Source organism: Mesocricetus auratus, unplaced genomic scaffold, assembly GCF_017639785.1.
Source record: "Mesocricetus auratus isolate SY011 unplaced genomic scaffold, BCM_Maur_2.0 Super-Scaffold_100014, whole genome shotgun sequence".
NCBI lineage: Eukaryota > Metazoa > Chordata > Mammalia > Rodentia > Cricetidae > Mesocricetus > Mesocricetus auratus.
Genome location: NW_024429197.1, coordinates 42,928,259 through 42,954,190, shown reverse-complemented (window position 1 = coordinate 42,954,190; position 25,932 = coordinate 42,928,259). Strand labels below are relative to the sequence as shown.

The 25,932-nt window shown below is 42.1% G+C and overlaps 1 protein-coding gene across 3 annotated transcripts; it reads right to left on the bottom strand.

Annotated features, from left to right (window-relative positions):
• Positions 1-23,836, bottom strand: LOC101830700 (cytochrome P450 2J3). Of its 3 annotated transcripts, XM_005074311.4 has the most exons (9): positions 23,074-23,823; positions 19,087-19,249; positions 17,775-17,924; positions 16,716-16,876; positions 12,065-12,241; positions 9,908-10,049; positions 5,558-5,745; positions 3,238-3,376; positions 1-2,457 (listed from the first exon to the last, which is right to left on the bottom strand). In XM_005074311.4, exons 1-9 carry the CDS (start codon positions 23,407-23,409, stop codon positions 2,279-2,281), a joined length of 1,635 nt encoding a protein of 544 aa, XP_005074368.2. In that variant the 5' UTR covers positions 23,410-23,823; the 3' UTR covers positions 1-2,278. The 3 variants fall into 3 exon arrangements, with proteins under 3 accessions (XP_005074368.2, XP_040613074.1, XP_021085304.1); XM_040757140.1 differs by lacking the exon at positions 19,087-19,249 and having other exon boundaries at positions 23,074-23,212; XM_021229645.2 differs by lacking the exon at positions 3,238-3,376 and having other exon boundaries at positions 2,350-2,457; positions 23,074-23,836.
• Positions 23,837-25,932: the final 2,096 nt, after the last annotated feature.

Sequence of the window (25,932 nt, the reverse complement as noted above, 5' to 3'; positions counted from 1 at the left end):
TGAATTTTGACGATCATCTTTCTTTGTTGTAAGTTTCAAGTTAACACCAAGAAGGTGGAAGAGAGCTTTCAAAGAGTTAGACATTCATAATTACATTTATGGGTCATTGTAACTTTTAAACATATACTTCCCTGGATTAAAAAATTAAATACCATGAGACATAACAGTAACAAATAAACTCATCATTTGTTGTAAGAAATTTTTCTAAAGGGGCTGTTAGGCAATATTTAGGGCCTTAACTCAGTATATATAACGAATATTTTTTAATGTTACATAGGTAAACATGTTTTCCTGTTTTAGATTTTAGCCCATATTCCTAACTAGGGCCTAACCACGTACAACTAGCTATGAGGAGTGGATGGATATTTGGGCAAAGTTCCACCAGTGACATTGTCTATCTCCTCCTTATTTGAAGGAATATTAACATGTAACAAGTTTAGCTATAATTATTTTAAGTGTGCATAGCTGGAGTTATGAAGACGGCCATTGTTCTGTTTATAAGATATTGTGCAACACTACCTTAAAAAAAGAGGGTTGAATTCAAATGGCATACACGAGTGATGCAATGCATTAATATTACCTGTTTTCAGGTAAACCGTATAGAAAATATAAGGCAGCCTTTATAATATATGTGGAATGTGGTTTTAGTAGATAGACACCTTTATACTATGAGGTGACAATAGTAGCCTCTATTGGAAATAGTTTAGCTTTTAGCTATTTGTTTATTTATCTATCTATTTTTCTCTCATACATTACATCCTGACTGCAGTTTTCCCTCCCTCCACTCTTCCAAGTCCACCTCACCCCTCCCCTAGATCCACTTCTCTATTTCCCTTCAGAAAAGAGCAGGGCTCCCAGGGATAGCTGTTTTAAAGTACATAAGGTCAAGGCCATTTTGACTAAGGGAACAGGTAAGCTAACTGCAGATCACTTCTCCCCTGCTGCCTCCAAATCCATTAAATCCCCCAGTCTCATTCCTAGCTCTGCAGCAGAAGCAGACAACCAGCTGTGGCCATCCCCCCCAACCTCCAGTGGCTCACACCCACCTTCCCCACCTTATTCTCTTCCCACCACTCATTGCTTTATCCCAGACCCCAGCTTCAGCAGGCATTCCCTGAGAACCCACGGGCCACTCCAGCCAGGGAAGCAGGTAGACTAACAGCAGATCTTCATGCCTCCCACTGCAACTCCAAATCCAATCCCCCCAACCCCCACACTAGCCTTATCTCCAGGTCTGCAGCAGACTTGCTGTGGCTTCTTCTCACCCTTTGCCTCCATTACCAGGGGAATAAGCAGAGCATGGTGCAACACCCTTCTTTTCTCCCCCTTGTGGAGCACCTATGCCATTCCTAAGTATCAACTCTCAATATCCATAAACACATTTTACCTGGAAGCCCCTAACTGGAGTATTCAGTGGCACTGTTAGATTTATTAAATGCCCATGGCTGGTGAGGGTATGGGTAGAAGAGAACCTACAACTCCAACTGTCCTACATCAATATATTTTCAAACTGCATTATGAACACTCATCCTTAGACCCACAGGTGAGCGCAGCTCTCACTCCACATCAAGGAAGCTCCGTTTTGCAGCATGTGGGGACGATTATAGAGACTCACAGCTGGTCAACGTGCAGAGAACAGCTGACTGTGGGGCACTTATTCCCTGAAGGCACATCTATAGCATAACCCTTAATGGCTCGTTTCCTTATGTCCTGACTTCTTTATTTCCGCTCAAATGGCTTGTATACTAGATGTCAATCGGGAATGAATAGAGGAGGGGATGGGGTTTCCCATATGAAAGAGGAATGGCTGTGGGGAAATTTCACTCACAAATCTTTTTTATATAATTCTTGGATGGAAGCTGCAGAGCTAGCCAGTGGACACCCTTCCTTCTGCACCCTCTAGATAAACTGTGTCCACAGGCTAGAAGCAAATGCATGTCAAAGGAGAAAGGGAGGGGGCAAAGTGAGGGCATAACTTTTATGATCGTGTTTTTTTTAAAATAATTTCCATATCAATTTAACCCACCATGTCTCATGAGCCCTGCAAGCAGTTTTCTTTACTGGAGGAATCATCTTTCTCTGGAGATCTTAGGTGAAAAGCTCTGCCACTGAGCTAGCAAATGGCTTTCCACTCATGAAGCCATAATTGGATTCGATCTCTTCAGTGTCGTTATATGCATTTCTCCAGTCACCTTCCTTCTATCTCCTCAAACGTGAGCAAGCACCAGTGTCTCCCAAGCAGACGCCGTGTGTGTCTTCAAACTTCCCTTCTTCAACATCACAGCCTAGGAACCGCACAGATGCGGTGGCTGACGGGTGAAACGGTAACGGACATTCTGAATTGCAGGCTCAGCTTCTCATTGGCTGGGGGCTTGAAGGTAAATTTTTGCACAAGAGCAGTGAAGAAAATAAAGAGCTCAGACCTAGCCAATTGTTCTCCAAGACAAGCTCGCTTTCCTGTAAGACCGAAACAAAGTAACAAAGTAATTTATTTTGGTATGCCCAGAGACTGGTGTCACTAACTACCTTTTGCAAAGTTTGAGTAGACTTTGGGAGTGGAATCCAGTCGCTTAGCTATGTCTGGCATCTGCCTGCCTTGTCTTCCCAAAACATAGAAGGTGAAAGCCTAGGATCACAAATCAAATGCCCCCAGGGATCAGGTAGTGCTGGGAGACTAAGGAGCCCCTCTGCCTGGCATCCTTCCATGTCCTATTTCCAAGACACAGAGAGAGTATCCCTTTAAAATAACTTGGGAAAATTAAAAAACTCAATAAAGATAGAAACCTATCCAGCTTTTGGAGAACAAGAGGCAAGGATCTGGGTCTTGGTATTGGAGAAAACTGGAAACTTCATTAGGGATAAAGGAGACAATTTGAAAGAGGGGCTAGTCTGAAGCAGTGCTGGTACAAAGTATTATGGGATTCAAACAAGGCAATACTGGGCCACATACTCTACCAGAGTAGGAAGGTAACTATCCATCTGGCTGCAAACCCTGCAATCTACAATATACTGTTGTGACAGTGAGAAGGAAGGAGGGACACGGAAGTAGTTGGGAAAGAGAACACTGATCACAATATATTGTATGGAAAAATTAATAAACAAAAAGAAGAGAAAGATGGGGATACAATGGGCAGACTCATCTAGAGACACTCCCAAGTAAAGTGTAGAACTATAGGGTGGAGAGGAGGGAAGGGCTGGGGAGGAGCTCTGAACTCTGTCCTGCACATCACAACTCACCCATTGAGAACGGCAGAAAAGATTCTCTCTTCTTAAACTGTCCATTCTCCAAAAAGTGCTCTGGGTTGAAGACGTCTGGAGTGGCCCACTCCTTGGGGTCTCTGTGAAGTGCAGTCAGGTTGGTCAGGATCATGATTCCCTGAAAGAAGCAGCAGGAAGTAAAGACTTAATAAAAACTCCCACGGACAGGTGGCCTGAGATACTTGATATCCTGAACTTTCCTACTCTCCCCAGCCGAGTCGCTGTCACCTGAAGTGTCCCAGCCATGTACAAAGGTAGGTGGACCACACTTTATTAATGAAACTATCTACTTTACTAAAAGTGTTAGTATAAGTCTGGGAAGAGGACCTGAAGCATCCACGGGAGGAATGATGAGCCTGCTGTTCATTGCAGGTAGGATCATGGCAGCTGTCTGATAGGATGTCTCCTTCATCTATGCATTATTTTCCATGGATGACAGCCTATCTCACTACAGTCAAAGACCCAGGGATGTATCAGAAAGCATTCCTGTCAAGGCAGATGAGTCACCAAAGTGGGCCTTTCCCTCTTTTTGCTCAATCATCAGCCTAGCTGGTCCACTCTGCAAATATCTCTTGAATCTATCACCTGTGTTCCAGTTCCCACTGCAGCCTGAGTACAGGCTCCCATCTTTTCCTTCTAGAGTCTTGCAACCACCTAGTAACTATGACTCTGTTCCACAGTTTGAAAGCTGAGTGGGCTTTGCATATGACTTAGCCGCATTGTCCACTCAAACTTGGAAAGCAGGTTTCTCATATTTTTAAACCAAAGATTCATCCTGTGTATTACCAGAGGCACTGTTCATTGCTCCTCCCACCATAGTATTCTTTCTTTATGATCTCAACCAGGCCATGTTGCAATGCTGACTGTTTTATGTGGCAGCCCGTGTTTGTGGAGACACAGTAGGAGCTAGCTAACTTGCCTGGTTTGTATCTGAGATGGGGAGTGTGGATTGAGAAAGGGTAGGTAAAGACTATAAGAGAAAGACAAAGATACAGGATAGAGTCAGGAGGGCAATTCAGTGAACACTGAATGTCTAGAGTTTATTCTTCAACATTCTTAAGTACCCAGCCAAAAAGGGGTAATGTGGCAGAAGACTTCTATTATCATGTATAAGGAGCAAACAGGCTTACTTCTCTTAATCCTCCAGGCATTTGGTAGCCATAGTGAACACACCTGAGCCCAAGTCTGTTGTTATTTAGATAAGATATCCGCTACCAAGGCTGAAACATCCTGCAGTAGCCAAGCCTTAGACCTTTAGGTCTTTTGACTTATTAAGGACAGTTTTGAACTCTCTGTCTTTGAGACAAGATAGAGAGCAGCCATCTTTATGGGCCCAGACAGTTTTAGATGGAGAATTCCTTTGCATTTTGACACAAAGCTAATTCTTAACTCTCCTTCAATCCTTAGCTCTATTACTAATTCCTTCTGAAGCACTCGCTGATTCCTTCAGCTGCTAATCCTCATCCCATGTTGCCATGCATCACAGAAAACTAGAGTGTTTTCCTTCCAACAGTCCTCATGGCTTATAACCAGGGACTCCCATAACTTGGGTATCCCAACTCCAGACCCAAACTTTGTTGGTGTTTAATGAGTATTTTCTCGATTAGTAAAGAACAACTTCTATTCTGAGTATAATGCTTTGCATATGTAATCTCATTATATTTCCATATGGAGCCTATGCATTTGGTTGAATGTATTTTGTAGAAGCTGCGGCTGTGATTGGTTAGGTAATGTGCTTGTGCAGTGGGAGTAACTGAAGTCAGCATTGGAAACAGGCCTAACTGCTGTCAAGGCCACAGTTCCCCACATCTGATGGAAATAGCCATTTAGATTTCTCAATCCCCAGGGAACTGATGATACAGTCACTGGAAGGAGTTGGTACAGTTGTCTGAAGATGAATGAATGGACAGAAAAGAATGCAAACAGCACTGGAAAAATTCAGACCTCAACTTCAAGCCGTGAACTGTTCATCGAGAAAGAGAATGGTGAACACAACGATTGCTCTCCGCTTCCTCAGCAACTGTCCTCTGCCGGCATTAGGCAGGCAAAATGCTGAGCTGTGCCATAGCAAACAAAGCCAGGTTTGGCCTAAGCACACCTCATCTAGGAATCTTCCCTTCTCAACTCTTTATAACAGATTTGAATATCCACTGATACACACAGAGGATTTGGGCAGAAATATACTTTTCTTCCCATTGGAATAATTTCTTGGGTCGGGAATACCTGTTACTTTCTAAGTTTAGCATCCCAAGATGATGCCAAAGATGGACTGGAGGATCTGAGGCTGGGGAGTGGTTACCTTTGGCAGGTCAAATCCAGCCAACTTGGTGTCAACTGCCCCTTCCCTGGGAACATTAAAGGGGATGATGTTTCCTATTCTCTGCACTTCATGAATGACGGCACTGGTGTAGGGCATGGACTCTCTGTCAGCCAGGCTGGGCTGTCTTCCTTGACCAATCACTTTGTCGATCTCAGCCTGAACTTTTTCTGAAAGAAAACAGGAGATTCTATTAATTTTAAAACTTGAATGCTTTCTTTTAAAGACATAGAAGTTGTAGTATGAGATCTCACCTGCTTTTACTTCATCTTAACATTCTTGTTATAAAGAAATAAAAGATTCACCAACCCTTCAAATATCTGTTTTAGAAAACTGTCAATTCAGTAGTTTTCTTTGAGCTTACAACAGAATCATAAATTTCCTTGCATCCTGAGCTAAATATCTCAGATCACCACAGGTAAGCTCATAGCAATATCTAGGCAGGCTTCTACATGTCAGCACCATTCAGCGAGTGGGCCACAAATCACACCAATGTTTTCCTCATAGTTCTAGGGCCTGGAACTTCTGAGATCAAGGCACTAGCAGTTTTCTTGCCCTGTAGACAACAATTATCCATCTCTTTTTTTTTCATTTTTTATTTTAATTTTAAATAGCTTGTTTTACATGTCAATCCCAGTTCCCTCTCCCTCCCCTCCTCCCGCACTCCCCTTCCCCCGCACCCTCCCACCCTATTGCCAAATCCTTCCACATAGGGGATATCTAGAGTCTGTCACTTCACTCTGGGTAGGGTCCAGGCACTCCCCTAAGAGTCCAGGCTGAGAGAGCATCCCTCTTTGTGCTATAGGCACACGATGACTGTTTGTATTCCAGGGATAGACACTGATCCACAACTCAGGGCCCCATAGGTTGCCCAGGCCTTCTCGCTGACACATTTGGGGGGGTCCAGATCAGTCCCATGCTGGCCTCCCCACTGTCGGTCTGGGGTCCAAGAACTCTCCCCTGTTCAGATCAGCTGTCTCTGCTGGTTTTGCCAGCCCAATCTTTGCCAATTTGCTCATCACTCCTCTCTCTCTGTCACTGGGTTCCTTGGGTTCAGTTCAGTGATTAATTGTGTGTTTGCCTCTGCTTCCATCAGTCACAGGATGAAGGCTCCCGGATGGTTATAGACATCAAGTTCATTATCAGGAATGGACATTCGAGGTGGTCTCTACACTATTGCTTAGCTTGCCAATTGGTGTTATCCCTTTAGATCACTCGAGGTCACTCTGGTGCCTGATCTGTCTTCTATCCTATGATTCCCTCTTCCCCCTATTCTACCCCCATCCACTCAACTTCCTGATCCCCCATGACCAACTCTCTTCCTCTTCACCCCCTCCATCTCTTAGGTGCCAAACCTTTGCTGTGTCCTCACACCATAAGGAGCAATGAATCTCTTTGGTAGGCGCTAACTCTCTTCTCAAGGGCCAAGTTCCTCCTGCTGTCACATCATTGATATAGATGAACATGAGCTTGGCAAATAAGACACAAAGGTTCAGACTGCAGAACATCTGTAGTCTCTACTTTCTTTCCTTTTTTTTTTTTTTTTTGGTTTTTACGTGACAGGGTTTCTCTGTATTGTTTTGGAGGCTGTCGGTCCACCACAGCCTCGAACTCACAGAGATCCGTCTGCCTCTGCCTCCCGAGTGCTGGGATCAAAGGCGTGCTCCACCACCGCCGGGCAGTCTCTACTTTCTTAAGGAGGTATATCAGCGTGGGCTGTAGACAGCAGCGTGTTGCTGGACAACATTGTTGGTGAAGATGCCTCCATTTTTGAGTTTCAGTATTCCCATGCGATTAGTGAGAATAAGTCTGTCTTATCCTAAGGATGCTTTCAGATTCATGTGAACGATTTCAATGACTGATTCTGCAAGCTGTCTGCCAATATGGCTTCTCTTCTCCAAGTGTAATAGATGTTGAACTAATTTTATCTGATTGGCTAGCTACACATTTCATTTAAAATGAATTTAGAACTTCAGGCCCTTTACTACTGCTCTCCACATAAAAATTAATTTCACATAAAATTTATATGTCATAAAATTTATCATTATTGCCATAGTGACTTTTGAGACAGGGTTCTTCCTGAGTGGCCAGGATCACCTTAAATTTTTAACACAATTGTCTCAAATCTGTCATGTGTTGAGATTAATGGTGGGAGGCACCAATCACAGATCTTCTCACCATTTTTGCATGAATAGTTCACTAGCCTTTAGTATGTTCCTATGTACATGTTGTTTCTGGAACTTCATTGTGCAAAAAAATCTATGTCCATGTTACAGACACTGATTTCTCCTTCGCCACATTCTCCCTTCGGTGTGTACAACTTGACTATTATTTCAGTTAGATAGTATAGTATTTGGAATTTTGTGATCATCTTCTTTAACTTAGCACAGTGTCTTGAATGAGTGCAGCATCAGAAGTCCTTTTCTGGTGCTGGAGGTGTGGTTAAGATCACATGTTGCTCTATCAGAGGACGTGAGCTTGGTTCCCAGCACACACATGTAGCTCAAAACCATCCATAACTCCAGTTCCAACAGATCTGATACTTTCTTCTGACCTTTGCAGGTACAAGACAAGCACATAGTTCATATACATACAGGTAAAGCACACACATACAGGCAAAGCAGTCATACACATAAAATTAAATAAATCTTTTAAAAACTTAAAAAGAATTTCTTACCTCTGATTATTTTTCTATAGATCTTAGGTGTATTCCACACTTTGTTTATTCATGTCCTATAGATATTCTTTTTTTTCTCCATCCCTTGACAACTATGCATGTTGTAAAGTGTACATGGTTGCAATTATATTATTTAAATGTACTGATATTTTGGAGTCTCGTTTTCAGGAGTCACCTCTGTATCCTAAGTGAGGTGTCCGCTAAGCTGAGCTAAGCCTGTAGGCTCGACATGGGGAGGGAGACAGCTGAGCTCTGCAAGTTGTCCTATGACCTCCACACTTGTACCATGGCACTCTAGTGCACCTCCTAAAATATATAGAAACTTTTAAATGTGATCTTCAGAAAGAATGCATCTTAAATGGTGATTCAATAAGCATACAGGTAACGATAGATACATTATTAAATATACATTTCACATTAATAAAGAAATAAAGTTTACCCTGGGGAGACAGCTCATTTAATAAAAAATCTTGCTTGCAAGCATGAGGACCTAAGTTTGGTCCCTAGCATCCATGTAAAAGAGTCAGGTATGATGGACAGCGGTAGTTGCAGTGTGATGGAGATGCAGAGAGAAGGGCACCCCTGAAGCTCAGTGATTGTTTGCTGAATTCCAGGTCAATGAGAGAACTTATCTCAAAAAAAGTGACCTATGTTTAAGGAAGGAGGTCTGGAGTTATTCTGTGGCCTACACATGCATATGCAGATATACACATAAATCCATTCACACAAGGTCACTCACACAAAGATGAAATAAAGGTTATGGACAAATCTGACTTCACCACATTGTTAGAATGCTAATTTTCTCTTTTCAGTTTTCATCCTAGGGGAAAATGTATCAAATTGACTTTATAACCCATGAATAAACTGTTAGCCATATTTTGAAAAAAAAGTTTCAGGATATGAAAAATGGTCCCAACCACTCCCTGATGAACTCTTCTAGAATGTGGAGGAAAAGAAATTTTGAGACAGACAATTGTTTGTTATAGACAGCAGGCAGTAGAGAGACATAAAAACAATGTACAAAGATCAGTCATTGTTCATCGCTGGAGGAAGAAAATGACAGCAATTCCCTAGTCAGTAAATTCCTGAAACACCTTAGAGATGTGGTACCTTAGAAGATTCTTCTAGATGTAGAAGAAACTGGAACAATACATTCTTGGTAGAGGGAAGACTTGATGTCATGGCTTAGAGACAAGAATAAAGGCAGTGACAAGAGAGGACATGAGAGCTACCATGCAGGGTAGGTGGGGTTGAGGATGGGCAGAAAGGTGCATATCACATGACTTCAGAAAGCAGACTACGGCATTTATTTGCTCAGTATCAGGGAAAGTAAGAATATATTGCTAAAAAGGAAGGAAGACATCTGTGTATGCTCCCAGGGTAATGCCACTCTTGACTGGAGTTGGCCACCATGCTCCTTGACTTCTCTGCTGTGTTCTGGACTTCATGAGTACACAGATGCTATAATATTGGTACTCCTGTACCCATCACAATCCTGACAGAACATGTAGGGGTTGTGCCCCATCCCAAGTGCACATCACCTCACAGCCACTCCATCTTTTGCCATCCTACCATGCCATCTCTGGGTCTCATCTGAGCTGCTGATTCCAGAAGCATCATGCCACCTTGTCTGGGTACATACACCATGTGCTCACCTTGGACTTCCGGGTAGAGGGCCATACAGAGCACAGCCCAGCGCAGTGTCGTGGATGTTGTCTCTGTTCCAGCAAAGAAGAGGTCCAGAGTGCTGCAGATGAGGTTTTCTTCATTGAAACTTGTAGTAGTCTTGTCTGGGTACTAAAAAGAACAGTGTGTGCTTGTTTATTCTGAAGTTCTCAGTCAAGACCTTAGGGTATGAATTTGAAAAGATTCATATAAAGTAATAATAATCCCTTTGACTTCATCAGGAAGCATTTTCCTGATCTGAGTTCAGTAAGCTAAGCAAACCTCATGGCACTTGGGTGGATGAAAATCTCAACTGTTTTCTTCTGATTATATTTTTGGAAACATTTGGCCCAGTGAAAAGAAAATGGGATAAAAATCATGTTTGGCTTCTAGTATCAGCCACATCACTAAGTCACCATTTGGTCTAGGACACTCAGTTAACATTTCTTCTCTTCAGTTTTATAAAATAAATATAAGAAACACATCTGTACATGACATTATCAACCATATGAGATACCACAAGTAAACAGTCAGTACTCAATCAATGCTTCCGTTGATCCCAGAAAGACTTGAGTGACTCTCGATGACCTCTGATTCTCTGAGCTCACCATTAATCTCTCCTAGTCAAGACTTCCTGATTCCATCAGTTATTTTTTATGACACATCATCATTTTTACCAGCTTCCTCCAGGAGAATAAATTTGCTAAGATTGATTTTAATATTTAATATTGATGACCTAATACCTGTATATGACCTCTTCCTATAAAGAATAGAAAACATTGCCTTTATCAATATTATTTCAGGAAAATGAAACAGGAGAGAAGATGAAAAATTACTATCCCAACTCTGTTCAGAAGAGGAACCCATAAGCCAATGTATCTAAGTTGTGGCACTGATCCAGTCATGTGTACCAATAAGAGGCCTAGGGAGATCAAGGCTGTGTATTTTGTGATATGTTTTGGATATGAAATGAAATTTCAGAATTACTGCAGGATCACTTTCTGAATTCTTGGTCCCTAGTTGTCTGAGGTATTTTTGGAGGTTCTATAACATTTGGGGAAGGGGAAGGACCTAGCTGGAGGAAGTGACTACTAGGGGCAGCACTCTTCAGGTAATATTAGGGCCCTGGATCTTGCCTTGGTTTCTGAACCCCACTGCATCATTGTGTGAGCAGACTTCACCACAGGCTTTTGCCACCATGACCTTTGCTGCTATGTCATTCCTGCTCTGGGGTGATAGACACAACTCTGTAAGAGGGTGAGCAAAAATAAATCTCTCTTGAGATTTTTGCCAGGTATTATCACAATGATACAAAAGTAACAACCATCAACTGGCAGCTGTCTAACCTTTTGTATTAGTGGATGGCTTTTATGTGGAGTCAGAAGGCCTCATCTAAATGTTAACTTTCACAGTCAGCTGTGCATTGCTTACATCTAGCAGCGTTGGATGAGACACAGTCAGTAACTGGCCCTTGGCCAGCTTGTAACAAAATTGAACTTCGGAGTTTAATTGCTACTTTCATTTCTGATACAGCTCATTCACATATGGGTAAGAGCTAAGAGAAAAATAGAAGGATAGTCATAACCTCGTGCCAAATGACCCTAACAATCCTGAATTAATGCTATCCTATAGCTCGTAAGTACTATACCCTTTTCACTTCAATTTTCCTGTAGGGTACTAAGTGCTAGTAAGATCCACAGAGATGTCCAATCTATTCATCTCAGCATATCGCTTGATACTCCATAATAAATCTTGTTTAGGTGACTAATTTTCAAAAGGAAGATTACACAGAGTTGTTCTTATAAGAGGGTACTCAAGGTTCAGAACCAAAGAGATGAGACACAAACATGGAAACAGAGATCAGGGAGAAATAGATGCTACAGTCTTGCCATTGAAGATGAAGGAAAGAGACATGGCAAAAGGTACCTGTGTGCTAGAAGGATCTGGAACAGGCAAAGTAAGAGTTCTCACTATCTCTGTATGAAGCTTTCCTGACCAACAGGCATACAGGGAGCATAAAGCACTATGACGGAACATCTGTGCTATGGCAAACCAATAAAGTCAAGGAAACACACTGGACATCAATTGGAAACTACTAAATTGCTGCCTCTTCTGCAAGAAGACAACACAGAAGGCAACCGCCCCACCTTTGTCATTTCCGTGAGGAAAGCATCAATGAAGTCTCTTGGCTCATCAGGGTCCCAGTCTTTCCGGTGACTGTCGACAATATCAGAGACAAACAATTTCAGTTTTCTCCAGTTTCTGAAAAATGTTTGGTGTGATCCAGGAAGATAATGAATTATCCTTGGAAAGATATTGTAGAGCTGGTTGGGAAAAATAAGACAGTCATGGAGACACCATGGTATCACATTTCAAAACAGTCTTGTCTTTCTCTTTATTTCTTAGAGTGGGATAGTGAAGCCATCTTGGCTCCTGTTTCACTCTTACTATGTAGCCCCTCCAGAGAGGGTAAAAATATTTGTCCTACACCACAGGAAAACCCACAGAATCAACTAACTTGGGCTCACAGGTAATCACAAAGACTAAAACACCAACCAGAGCTTCACTGACCTGTGCCCTCTGCACATATGCTACCGTTATGTAGCTTGGTGTTCTAGTGGGATTCCTAACAGTGGGATCAGGGTCTCTGTGACTCTGTTGCCTGCTTTTGGAACCCTTTCCTCTTAATGGGTTGCCTCATCCAGCCTTAATATGAGAGGAGGTGCCTAGTCTCATTGCAGCTTGATATACCATGGCTGGCTGATATCCATGGGAGACCTGCCCTTTTCTGAAAAGAAAGGAGTGGATGGTGGGAAGGAGGGATAGCAGAGGTTGGGGGAGGGACTGGGAGAAGAGGAGGAAGAGAAGGGAAAGTGTAATAAGGCTGGAAAAAATTCAATTAATAAAAAGTATTTGTCCTAGATGTTGGTTGTTATAAATATCAATTCTATTTGGATTTATTTTATGTATGTTTTGACTGAATGTATGCATATTCATCATTTGCATGTCATGTGCCTGCAGAAGCCAGAAGAGGGTATTGGATATTCTGAAATTAGATTTATGGATGGTTGTGAGCTACCGTTTAGATGTTGAGATCTGAACTCCAGTCCTGTGCAAGAGCAACTAATACTCATAACTGCTGGGCCATCTCTCTAGCCTCTACAGCTATCAGATTTTAAGGTAAGAACTAAAGCAATAGAAAAGAGTACCAAGTCTTCCCAATTAATACTTGCAGACGTTCAATGAGGACACTTAACAATAACTTAAATCATGGGAAAACTCAGATAATTATAAACTACAAATTAATCATAAATTGGTACTCATAATTTAAGAATATTTATTTTATTTGTAATTATGGGCAGGGGTACATGATGAGCTCATGAGTCCAGGTGCCTACAGAAGCCTGAGGCATTGAATTCCCTGAAGTTATGGGTGCTGTGGCCAGTCAACATGGGTGCTGGGAACCAAACTGTCTGTGCTCTTAATTGCCAATCTATCTCTACAGCACTCTCATATATTAATACTTTTATAGACCAATTTTGTACAACATTCATAGTGCCAATTTGCAAGAGAATCTATTGTTAAAAACTGAAATACCCCAAGGTCTAAGAACATGGAGTATTCATGAGTCTGAACATCCTAAGATGGTCTCTCACTGTGTCCTCTCAGTAAGAGAAGGTCCAGAGAGATAGTTGTGGATAACAAGAAGACCTAATACAAACAGGCTGGGGTATGGCAGACAGCAAGAAGCCAGATCAGGCTGGGAAGTGCTTGAAGAGATTCCCCACCCCCAGGGGGCAAGAACAGAGCTCATCAGCTGACAATAACCCTAGAGTTTGGCAGCTCTGAGTCTGAGGTCAGTAGGCAGAAAGCATCCATCACTTATCTTTCACTTTTGTTGAGTAAGAGAACTCCAGAGCTTAGGGGGTACACAGGATACCCACAGGGCATTCCTCCAGCAGGTAATCAGGAGCCTGAAAGTACAAAGTCAGCTCTCCAGCATATACTGATCTCAGTGCTGTGGCTGATTCCCCAGCTCCCAATGTACAAATGATACACAGGGGGTAAGATCTGAGGAATCTTGGGAGGGTGAAATGTTATGCCCACTCCGTGGAAAGCAAGCTCAGTGTAGCCAGCAGATATGAAAATAAGAAAAGCAGCAGCTATGCTATGAAAACAATTCTGGTAGACAGAAGACTCAGCGGTAGCACAAAACAAAGGACCAACAAAAGCCCATGAGTTCACGTGCCAATCTCCTCCATTACTCAAATTTCAGTCTTGCATTTCTGAAGACCTGCAAAGAGGATCCAACCACTTTTTTACTTTTTTTTCTGTGTGAATCATTATTTTCCTACACCTTTAGCCGAGGTTTTAATTTTTCACTTAAAAGCTTTAAATTAAAATAATTTTACATTTATTTATTTATTTATGTGCACATTTGTGCATGCGTCCATGCATGTGTGTACGTGCGCATGTGCGTGCGCATGTGCGTGTGTGTGCCTATGCTCATGTATCATGGTAGCTGTGTGGAGGTCAGAGGACAGCCTGAGGGGCATGGCTCTGTTCTCCCACCTTGGGAACTCCCAGGATCAAACTCACCTTGTCAGGCTTTGCAGCAAGCCCCTTTATAAACTCAGCCATCTTACTCAACACACTTATTGGTTACTCTCCCTCATAACTTCATCTAACTATGTTTATGACCCTCATTTTTAGCAATAGAATTTATTTACTTTAGTTTATTCACTTTTTTCACATTCCGTGCTCTCCTTTATATTTGTATCTTGAATTTACCTCATTGGCTTTTAAAAATAATGCTTACAGTTAAATTTTTTACTGCTCTTTTTGTATCTACTTTAGAACCTTTTTTGCTATTGTTAAATTTATTTTGTCTCCCCTCCATTTTAGTCTTTTCCTGTGTATAACATTCTTTTCCTCCATCCTTCTCCTTTCCTCTTCACATTATTTCACCTTATTTTCCCCCTCTCCTTCCCTGTCACCTTCAGGTATCTCATTCATTTATTATTGTAACACTACATTAGATAATTTTGGAACTTCACAGCATGTTCAGCAGTTTTGACATTATTTCAGATCTTTGGCCATTGGTGATATATTAAAGAGCTGCAACTGAATTCATGTGTGTCTTCATATTTTGCAAGAGATGAAGTTATTGTTACTATAACAGTTTGTTTTCTTCTCACAGAGTGGGACTATGGACTAAATTTTGAAGTCTAGGTAGCTCCATAAGAAGATTCTCTAAAAAATTCCAGAAATGCTATCCAACAGCTGCAAATACTGCAACATAGAAATAAAGACTCATGGAAAATCCATGCAACAAGACACCTGCATTTACAGGTCAGGATATTAAAAGGGAGATCTTGAGAGTCAAAAGAGTAGAAGAGAACTTAAGGGGGATGAAAACAGAATCTATGGAAAAGAGTACAATTAGTGGCATTGATAGGAAATAAGAGCCGAGAACAATTGAGGGAGAATGGAAACCAGCTGGACTGGGAAGAGAAAGCAATAAGAAAAAATATAGTGCTACATGAATGAAGATATCATGATGACACCATTTGCTATCTAAATTAATCCAAAAGATTAAAAACTATAAAGTTTCCAGGCAGTGGTGACATGTGTCTTTAATCCCAGCACTCAGGAAGCAGAGGCCAGCCTGGTCTACAGAGCCAGGACAGGTTCCAAAGCTACACAGAGAAACCCTGTTTCAAAAAAATCTATAAAGTTGATAAAACTGCAATGGACAGAGAGAAGCCTATGGTTCTGTAAGGAAAGTTTAGCACATTAGATGCTCTAACCAGCACGGTTATAATAGAGGCGCCTGTAATTTGCTCCACAACTCCAGGTCAGAGGCAGTAGTGGGACACTTGTGTAAGTGAAGTGAAGTTGACATGTTTTGGAACTGATTCATACATGCAGAGTAGATCATACTTATGTTTTGTACTCTTACATGATCTTACAGTTTGCAACATTAAAGTACCCTTTTCTTAGCTCAAACAATCAAAACATTTTAATAGTGATATATAATGATGCAAGGAAAAATGATGTATCAAGAGCACATGATTTAAATAAGTACAAATATATACACTACCTCACATATGCTTAAACCAAGGTAGCAACATGACTTCTAGGAAATACAGGTGGATAACCTTAGTAATTAATTTTCCTTTAAAACTGTCTTGCATATTTAGGAACATGGTGGAGAGACCAACAAGCTGTGGGAAATATTTGGAAGAGTCTAAAGATTAAAGGGATAAAAACGCTTTCCAAGATGGGGGTGAAGCTTGAACACCAAACTTTATGTTATGTTTATGTGTGTCAAGATTTCACAGCACCGAAAATTGATCGCGATGTAAAATAGGAATTAATTTTGAGCTTTTAGTTTTTCTTATATGCAGATGCACATTTTAGACAAATAAGTGAATGGTTTCACATGAACACTCGTAACAAGTATCCATCACACGTCTGGAAACAAATCAAAAATCCAAACATGGAGAAAGAATTATGAACAGTCACACATTTTTCCAACCCTAGTCTCAGTTAACAAAGAGCAACACACACAGAAGAATGTTGGTGCTTCATTTAAGTATTATAAATGTGGCTATGTCCAAACAAGAGTTTTGCATATTATCAACAACACTGAAATCAACAGATCTGTGTTAAACTCAACTCTAAGATAATATATTTTAACTTCAAAAGCCCTAAGTTACAAAAAGGAAGCACCTGTCTGTTTGAATCAGTCACATTTAATACCCTTCCCAAGATACGAGAAGGTCGAGTGCTTACCTGGCACATCATTGATGACTCCAAACACGTGGCGTCATCCAGTAGCCTCAGCATCTCCTGAAACCGACTGTCATGGTACTCAAAGCGCTCCCCAAAGGTGACAGTGCAAATGATGTTGGAAACTGCATTATTGATATTGAAGTGAGGGTCAAAAGGCTGTCCTGGAGGTTGGAAAAGAGATCTGGGTTGTTTAAAGATATTTACATTTCTATTGTCTATAAACAATTAACTCCAAATGATAAAAAAAGAACCCTCCACCTTTCCCCCCTCCTATACAAATATTGGAGAATGCAGAGAACGAAATAATTTGGCTCTTGTCATAGGACACACACGGGGTTGACATGATCCAAGGTTTCTGTTAATGGCTGTAAATCAGATTGATGACCAGTACTTAAATTCAACAAAATATTTAATAACCCATTTTGTTTGCTAGGTTATAGCCCTCTAGGGCAGGGTTATAGTATAAGTTCACTCTTCAGTCTTCAGTGCCTGTGATAGTACTTTGTTTATGATCTAACAAATAAAGCTTGCCCGAAGATCAGAGAAGCAAAGCAGGCAGCCACTACAGAGTTCTCACCTCTGCCAATGCTCAGACTGAAAGGGTGATCCTGTCCTCAGATTGCATCTCCAGACTGCATCTCTCTCCACCAAACCTCAGACTGTACTGAGCTCCTGTCTTCTCCCCTTATATTCCTCTCTAGTGCTGGGCTTGAAGGCGTGTCATCCTAAGTGCTGGCATCAAAGATGTGAGCACTGTTTCTCTTTTAGTCTGATTCACTCCATGCAGCCCAGGGCAACCTTGAACGCACAGAGATCCATCTGCCTGTCTCCTAAGTGCTGGATTAAAGGTGTGTCCACCACTTCCTGTCCTCAGTGTGTGGCTAACTAGTGGCTTAGCTATGCACTCTGATCTTCAGGCAAGCTTTATTAGATCATAAACAAAATATCACAAGTGCCTAAACCAGAGTGGGCCTGGAATAAACAGACACTTAATAAGAAACTATCTGTTCATCAAATATAAGGCCACAATCCCCGGTATCTGCCCTGTAAAATGCCCACCTCCCTCCTCTCCTATGGCCTCCACAAGGTATCTGGCTTCCTCCTGTATGCGTTGCTCTAAGCTCTTCTTTCCCAAGCCAAAGTTCTTCAGGGTCATCAGGGCGAACCTTCTTTGTTCCTTCCATGTCTGGCCACTGGAGAAGATCAATCCTGGAAAGAAGAGATTCAGCGTTATAGCATTGTGATTGTGATCTAAAATCACCTGACAAACTTGATGGGCACGTGTACAATTGAACGGAGACAGGTCAATAAAGCACTTGGTAGCTCTCTAGAGAGACAATCCCAAAGCAAGGGAACTAAGATTTACTGATTACTTACAACATCAAACAATTTAATATTCCTTGTGTGATCTAACACTTTCAGAAATTCTATACACTTATTAACTATTCACTCCAGGCCATTACACCTGATGCAAAAGCTGAGACACTGGGATAAAGCTCACTTTAGGAAGAAATGTAGTTAGTAGATAGCAGCTGTGTATTCATGTTTTAGTCCCTCCAGTTTCAATACCTTTTGATCACACAAATCACATGAACCTATGTTAAGCTGAATAGCAGGAATGCACTCATGGCTAAGACAAGATATGCACTTTTAAAAGGGTAAGAAAGTATTATAGAAGAGGTTCTGCCAAGGCACACAGTAAAGAATGAATACAAGACTGGAGAAAGTAGACAGGATGAGTATCCCACACACAGAGACCCTGGAGGCTATGAGAATGAACCTTCCGGTGTACATAGCACCCATCACCTATCACGTCATAAACAATGGATACATCGTCAATTTGGTAACTTTCAGAGAAATTCTCAAATCCCTTCTATGTAAGTCTTAGCCTCCTGATTGTTACTTTTGAAATGATAATAGTAAGTATTCAAACTAGCTTGTTATATTATTGGCCAGAAGGCTAAAGATATGCATGATATCATTTAATGAGTGATATCATTTAGTGATGGAGTATGAGGAGTTACAATCAAGAAGAACAGCAGCAGCAAGAGGAGGCCGACTCACATCTGTTTTCCAAGGGCAGAGGGTTGGGGTGAGAAAACGGAAGGGAGAGCACAGTGTCTCTGGCTGGATATTCCATAAGAGCATCAAGAATTAGTGTATAGGACACATGGTTTCACCCAAGTCTAGCAGATACACATGGTAAGTCCTCATATGGGTGCTTCCATTCAGGGAATATGGCGTCCTCTTTCTTGGAAGATGGCAATTCATGATGGGGTTAGTTTATGGGAGGGTTGGCAAGCTATCGACAGGCACCTTTACCATGTCACAAGAATTACCATACACACCATACATCACTCAAGGAACTTACCATTTTTATTAAAGAGATGTTTTCGGAGAAGAGTGACAGGACGATTCAGAAAGTTTGGCTCCAATTGAGTAAAGACTTCCTTGATTAAGGGCATGCCACTTACAACCACTGAGGGTATATTAGCAAAATCCAAGCTTAAAACGTTCCCATATTTCTTCACAAACTGAAAGATATTTCAGTAGTTACAATTGAGTGAGCCCAATGTCTGCATGTCCAGAAATGGCAGGCATATGTGTAACCAATGGGACTCAACTTGAGATGTCTACAAATACTGTGAGTGGAGGAAAGCGTCTTCCTCTGTGTAAATGTTTGAAATTTTTTCTCTTCTTCTACATTAAGTTCAATTCCAATACACACTAAGTATAGAAATTTCCCTTTATAAAATACCTAAAGAATTAGGCAAATATGAATTAGGTATGCAGCTACCCAGTGTCCCTAGAGGAAGGCATGAGGATATATGTAGCAATAAATAAGCAAAGTCTCTAACCTGAAGTATCCTGAGTTTTAATGAAGGCAGAGAATGGAGGGAAGAGACCAAGGAAAGTCTGTACATGTTTTGTGTAGCTTTAAAAGTAACCCTGTTTATGCATAGAATAATTCCTTCAGCATCTGCTATATACATAAGATTGTTATGTAACCAATGCAACCAACACTGTGAGAAGCAGTGTGTGGAGTATTTGTGTGTGGAGGAAGCATTTTTGTGTGATGAGAATGTTTCCTATATTTCGTCTCCTATCTACTTTAAGCATTTCCTCAAAAAAAATTTCATTCATGGATTCAGTCCATTTGAATTAAATAAGCATCAGTGTGTCTCTGTATGGGTTATGAGGCCATAAATGTTTTAAAGAAATCAGTGTTCTAAGCTGAAGCATCCTGGAGACCAATGGAGGCAGAGTGTTCTGTTCCTAACCTGCAAAAGGTAGAGAGTGTTTCTTTGAAGTCTACTATAGCAAGCATGGAATTATTAATACATTAAAATATGCATAGCCAGAGGAGAGCCCTCCCCATACCCTGTTAGAAATGGAGACTGTAATAAGGGGTGGAAGCTGGGAGTGGAGACTTCTCTGTAGCTCTGGAGTGGTGTAAACATGTAGATTACATGGTTAACTGTCTATATACTGTTGGGGAACCTAGAATCATAGTATGAAAGGAAAAAAGAAATCCATCCCTGTAAAGAGAAGCCTTCCCGCCAGCCTGATTCCAGAACCACATAAGTCCCAAATGAACACACAGGAGGCTATATTAATAATGAAGCTGTTGGCCTTGCTTGTTTCTTACTGCTAGCTCTGACTTAAGCATTTATCCCATAATTGGTAATCTAAGTATTTCTCTTACCAGAGAACTTTCCGGGCTTCCTACCTCATGGCGTTACATCTTGACTTCCTGTGTTTCTCCTGTGTTTCTCCTACCCAGAGTCCTCCTGGATTTCTAGTCCCACATATCTTGGTTCCCTATTGGCCAACAGTGCTTTATTGACATATACACAGGACTTCCCCCATCACATCCCGCATTGGGTTCTATTAGGAAAAATGAAAGTTGAACTGTGAAAGTCACGTTGTTTTCCCCTTCTAGGCACTCAGCTACCCTCCACATCCCTGGGAAATCAGCCAGCTGTTTATTCGAAAAGCGTGCGAGGATTAGGATGACGGAGCAGGTGAGTCTCTGGCTATAGGCAGGACTCACTGAGTAAAGGAATGGCATTTATTGTGTTGTATTTCATCCACTCTAAAACTCCTCACCATAATGAGCATTTCCCATCTTCCTCAACATAATGAGCGTTTCCCATCTTCCTCACCATAATGAGCGTTTCCCATCTTCCCAACAAGGGGAACAAGCTGTATGTGAAGTAGTGTAGCCAGGAAGACAAAGCTGTTTCTTGGCAGAAGGAATCTCCAGACACTAAATAATGTTGAGGAAAACGATCTGATTTTCAAATACTCAAAGGACCTTGGAGTTTAGTGAGAGCCACAGAGTGAGCAGCAGGCCTGAGTGTAAGAGAGTTTGGATAAAAAAGAAGAGGGAAACAGAGAGAAAGAAAAACAATGTCCATGCTTGTGCAGACAGAGTTGAATGACAGTGTGTGAGTTGCATCAACGTTTCTTCCCTCGGTATGCTCAAGAGTTAGCTTTTGAAGATTCCATTGCAGCCTTTTGTCCGTTTGAGTTGTCAGGGGCCTCCGGTGACTCCAGACCACCCTGCTGACATAAAGCAAATTCCAAGAAACAGGCCTACAGTTTATCTGCCAGTAAAGATTAGCTTAATGGACAATCCCTAGTCCCGTCAGAAGGTAGGCCTAAACAAAGACAGTCAATTGTAAAAGATAGGATCAGACCCTGCTGTCAGGTTACCAGGCAACACAGGAGGCTCTACCTCTCCCACTGACCTTTTTTCCCTGACACCTTCCTTGCAGCCATGGTCATCACCCTCCTTCCCTCCCCTCCTCACTTCCTCCTACAGTCTTTAAAAACCCCGTGGAAAGAATATAGTTTTGTTGACTTGATCAGAATCCTGTCTTGTCATCCTTTCTCGTGTCTCTTGTCCCCCATCTTTCTCTTAGGTGTTCCCCAGACCTATGTTGAATGTCCCTCGGGTCGGGGCACTGAGTCACATCTAGCTTCAACAGGGGTATCAGTTCCTCCTTTGCCACATTTGTGCAGCCTCCTCTGCAGGAATGAGAGAGAAAGTGCTAGAGGTCAGAAAGGACCTGGGAAGAAAAGGCAGCGATGGGAGGATGAGTAAGGGACGAGGCACCAGACTCCTCTGCTTTGAGCTCCGGCTGCACTGGACACTGAAGAGCAGGGCGGTGTCTGAGGTGGGTCTCAGTGTGTGGGGACAACAGCTGAGACAGTGAGCCATAGAGGGGACAAGGTTCCTCGTGTTTGTAGTCACTCACTTCACATGGAAAGCAGTGTTAGCAAAGTCTCATGGGCTGCACATTCATGCTGAGTAACACAGAGCGCTGCTGGACGATAAAAGAGATGCAAAGAGAGAGAAGATGAAGAGAAAGGCAGCCAATCAGAAAGTGTCCAAGAAACACCCAGGGAAGGGATAATGGAAGAAAGGATGTGGGGGAAAAAAAGAAGAAAAATTATGGGCTTAGACCTTTAAACAGCAATAAATAATCAGACACGGCCAATCTTCACATGTAATGGACAGTGACAGGGAAAATTAAACACGGCTTGGAGTATTCACCGTCTAAGCAAGGAAAGGTGCTGTGGATAACGAGGAATATTACATGGGAAGACGGTCATGCACTAGAAAGACCTGCCAGTCTTACATGTGTACGATGTACACATAACGGTCTTTCCGATACACGGGAGACACGGGGAGGAGAGCTTCCAGAAGTGAGTGGAAAGGCAGACAGACTCCCAGCGGAGTTGGAGACTTCTGTGCATTTTCCTCTGGAGTTGATACAATCAGAAGTTCAGCAATCGCAAGGATGTAGAAGGACCAAATTAGGCTCAATAAGAGAAATAAGAGAACTGATATTCATCCAGGTCAAGAGGAGACCGTGTATTCTTTTTAAACAGGACCGGCACTCTAACCAACACCAGAGGCACCCCTTTCCTTAAACCAGCATGACATTTTTGTTTTGTTTTGTTTTTCGAGACAGGGTTTCTCTGTATTGTTTTGGAGCCTGTGCTGGAACTCGCTCGGTAGACCAAGCTGATCTCGAATTCACAGTGATGCACCTGCCTCTGCCTCCTGAGTGCTGGGATTAAAGGCGTGCGCCACCACTGCCCGGCTCAGCATGACATATTTATGAAGCTAAGTTACTATGTCATCCAAAAGAATTAATATCATACACAGTATGTTCCCCGGCCATAAGAGCACACTGAAAATCTTACGTCAACAGATAACAAGAAATCTGAATATCTTATTTCTGGGTTATCAGGCTGCCAGGCTGGGAATATCGCCCAGGTCCTCCCGTTCCAGGTGCCAGGATCCAGTCCCAGGACACAGCCAGGCACTCTGGCCTCTGCCTACCTTCTGTAGGGATATGTGGGGCTGCTTTGGGTCCAGATGGAACAAGCAGCCAAAGAAGGGCAGGCGTCGCGGCCCCGGAGGGTAGTTCTTGGGGCGCCGGTTTTTGAAATAGTCAGCCAGGAACAGGAAGGCAACAGCCGCCAGCAGCAGAGTCTGGAGATGGAGCGCTGCCCAGATGGCTGACACCAGGGAGCCCACCGAGGCGAGCATGGCTGGTACCTGAACAGGCTTCTCGGGTTCTGAGCTGGAGCAAGTCCCCAGCGTCACCGCCTGTGGTTCCCAGAATGGGTCAGCCCCTTGGCTGTGCCCTCCCAGTCCCCACAGGACTCCTCCCATCTCTCCCACTGCGGACTCCTTCGCCCAGATGTGTTTACTTCCGGCTCTCTGGCCTGGCGGCAACCTCTTGTGAAACTCTCAGCTCCCTAGGCTGGAGCAGATCTTTGCACCCACTGCCGCTTCACTTCCCCCAGTTTTCTCAAGGACCCAACCTCCCTGGCTGCACCTCAATGCTCTGTCTTGGTCAAGCCTTTTCCCCAAGTTCCTGTTCGGGTCCTCAGGCTTTGCAGTCTGTTTCTGTGGAGAAGCTAGGATGGATTCCAGGCTTTGCAGTCTGTTTCTGTGGAGAAGCTAGGATGGATTCCAGAAGACTCTTGAGTGTGTTAGGACTGGCTGAGAGCCTAGCTCATTCAGAAAGTCCTTCCTGTGGCTCTCGCTTTGTGATTTGCATGCATCCCAGAAAGCATGAAGGGCATCTGAACTCCTGAACCCCTGTCTTACAAACGAACTTCACCAGTGACTGCGACCTTCATGGGAAATGAGAAACCTTCTCCGGAAGTAAGAAAGACTGTAGCTCTCCCCTCACTTTGACAGCGCCATCAATGGTGAATAAAAGAATTCACAGATTCTTAGTTAACATTGAAGGAACATCCGGGTCTTTGTTTATTGTTTGCTTGTTTTGTTTTCATATAGTGTTAGAGATTGAAGTCTGCCCTTGAGCACGTTAGGCAACCTTTCCACTGTTTCATCAGTTTGTTTCTTTCTCCCTTCCTATTTACTTTTAGTTAGCATGTAACTTAATGAATTTCCTTTAGCACTTTCATATATTTACATGTACATAGTTTCACACACACACACACACTATATATATATTATATATATATACATATGTATATATGTATATATATATTCCTTCCTCACACCCTCCCCACACTACTGTTGTAGGTTCTCTGTTTCCCCCTTCTGCATTTTGGCTATATGGTTTCCGTGACCCTCATCCTAACCCCCTGAAGATCTGCTCCTTCCTACTCATGGTCCCATTTTGCATCACAGGCCCCGCCCCCATTCAAAGTACAGTTTCAAATACTCCTACTGTTTAGAAGAATTGCTTTCTGTAATTTGCTTGTCCATTTTTGGGAGATATCACAAATGCATTGGCATATTGGAAAAGTGATGAAATATTTGCTAATAAGAACACATCAGGTGTGTTTGTGTATTGTAGGATAATGTCACATATCCAAACCTAATCAGAATGAAAAAGCAGCTTATTATATTTGCAATAACAATAATAATAATAACATTGAAACACCCAAAGAGTTCCCTGATGTGAAGGGGCTTCTCTCTAGAAGGAACTATGTCCCATGTCAAGGTGTGAGATTTAGTGCAATGCTACGGGCATATGCGGCTCCATGGCATCGTGGATTCCAGCAAGGGAAAGTCTGGAGCATTAATGTCTTATGAAGAGACAAACTAATCTATAGAATCATGGATATGTATGTCTATTTAACTGCAAATTGTAATGAACAAACTGAGAGCTAGGAGGGAATGTTAAGGAGAACATTCATTACATTAAAGTGAATGGAAAGTTGGTGGGTCCTGCTTGAAATGTCTCTTAGACACAAGAAGGAAGAAACCTCTAGAACTTCTGGGATCAGGTGGTGCTGTGTAGCTGTTCCTTCCAGGACAATAAGACCATTGCACTTTGAAACAAAACATCTGTGATCACCTGCATGGCATCTTCAGTGGATGGGCCCTATCAGCATCACCTCATGGAGGGAGGAGAAAGGCTCTGTATGCCAGCAAGGCCCTTTACTGAAGTTGTTCAAACACCAAATAGCCATTAGGTGGTGGAAGGGAGACTCTTTAGTAGTTGAACAGCTGCCTGTGAATGAAGCAGGGAACTTCCTGTTGGTACCCATGCTCCTGTAAATAGATCTAATAAACTTACTGGTTTACGAAGCTGGAAATTGTGTGGCCTGTTGGTATTCATTCTGTCTCAAGAGAATAGATATAATATAAACTGAATTACAATTATAGATATCATAGATCTTATGATCATTTGCATTGCTTTGAAAATGTACATGAATACAGTTAACAGCACTAGTTAAAAGGGAAAATAGCTTGGCCACTCATAAATTCTCACAATGTATATACTAATATATTAAGTAAATTTGTCAATCAAAGCATAATATGTGGCATTTAATAATCATTATAAGTTACTATAAGCATTATGAGCACAAATTTGTGTTTTTAAGTAAAATTTTCTATAAATAAAGAACATGGTCTTAAGAGATTTGAAACCGGGCATTGGTGGCACACCCTTTAATCCCAGCACTCGGGAGGCAGAGGCAGGAAGATATCTGTGAGTTCGAAGCCAGCCTGGCCTACAGAGGGAGTTTCAGGACAGCCTCCAAAACAATACAGAGAAACCCTGTCTCAAAAAACAAAAACAACAAAAAAAAGAGATTTGAAGCAGGAAAAAAATTAATAATATATTCCCCAGTACATCCAAAACTTTAAAGTATTTTGGTCAAGCAGACACATTCTCTAATGCTTTAAAAATCACCTTCCAATTCTGTATAA

Excerpts from the sequence above, each read along its gene's own strand:
- LOC101830700 (XM_005074311.4), bottom strand. The coding sequence starts at position 23,409 with ATGGGAGGAGTCCTGTGGGGACTGGGAGGGCACAGCCAAGGGGCTGAC. Across the intron at positions 19,250-23,073 it reads CCCACATATCCCTACAGAAG|TTTGTGAAGAAATATGGGAA; the intron begins GTAGGCAGAGGC and ends AATATCTTTCAG. Across the intron at positions 16,877-17,774 it reads GGCCATAGGAGAGGAGGGAG|GACAGCCTTTTGACCCTCAC; the intron begins GTGGGCATTTTA and ends TCCAACCTCCAG.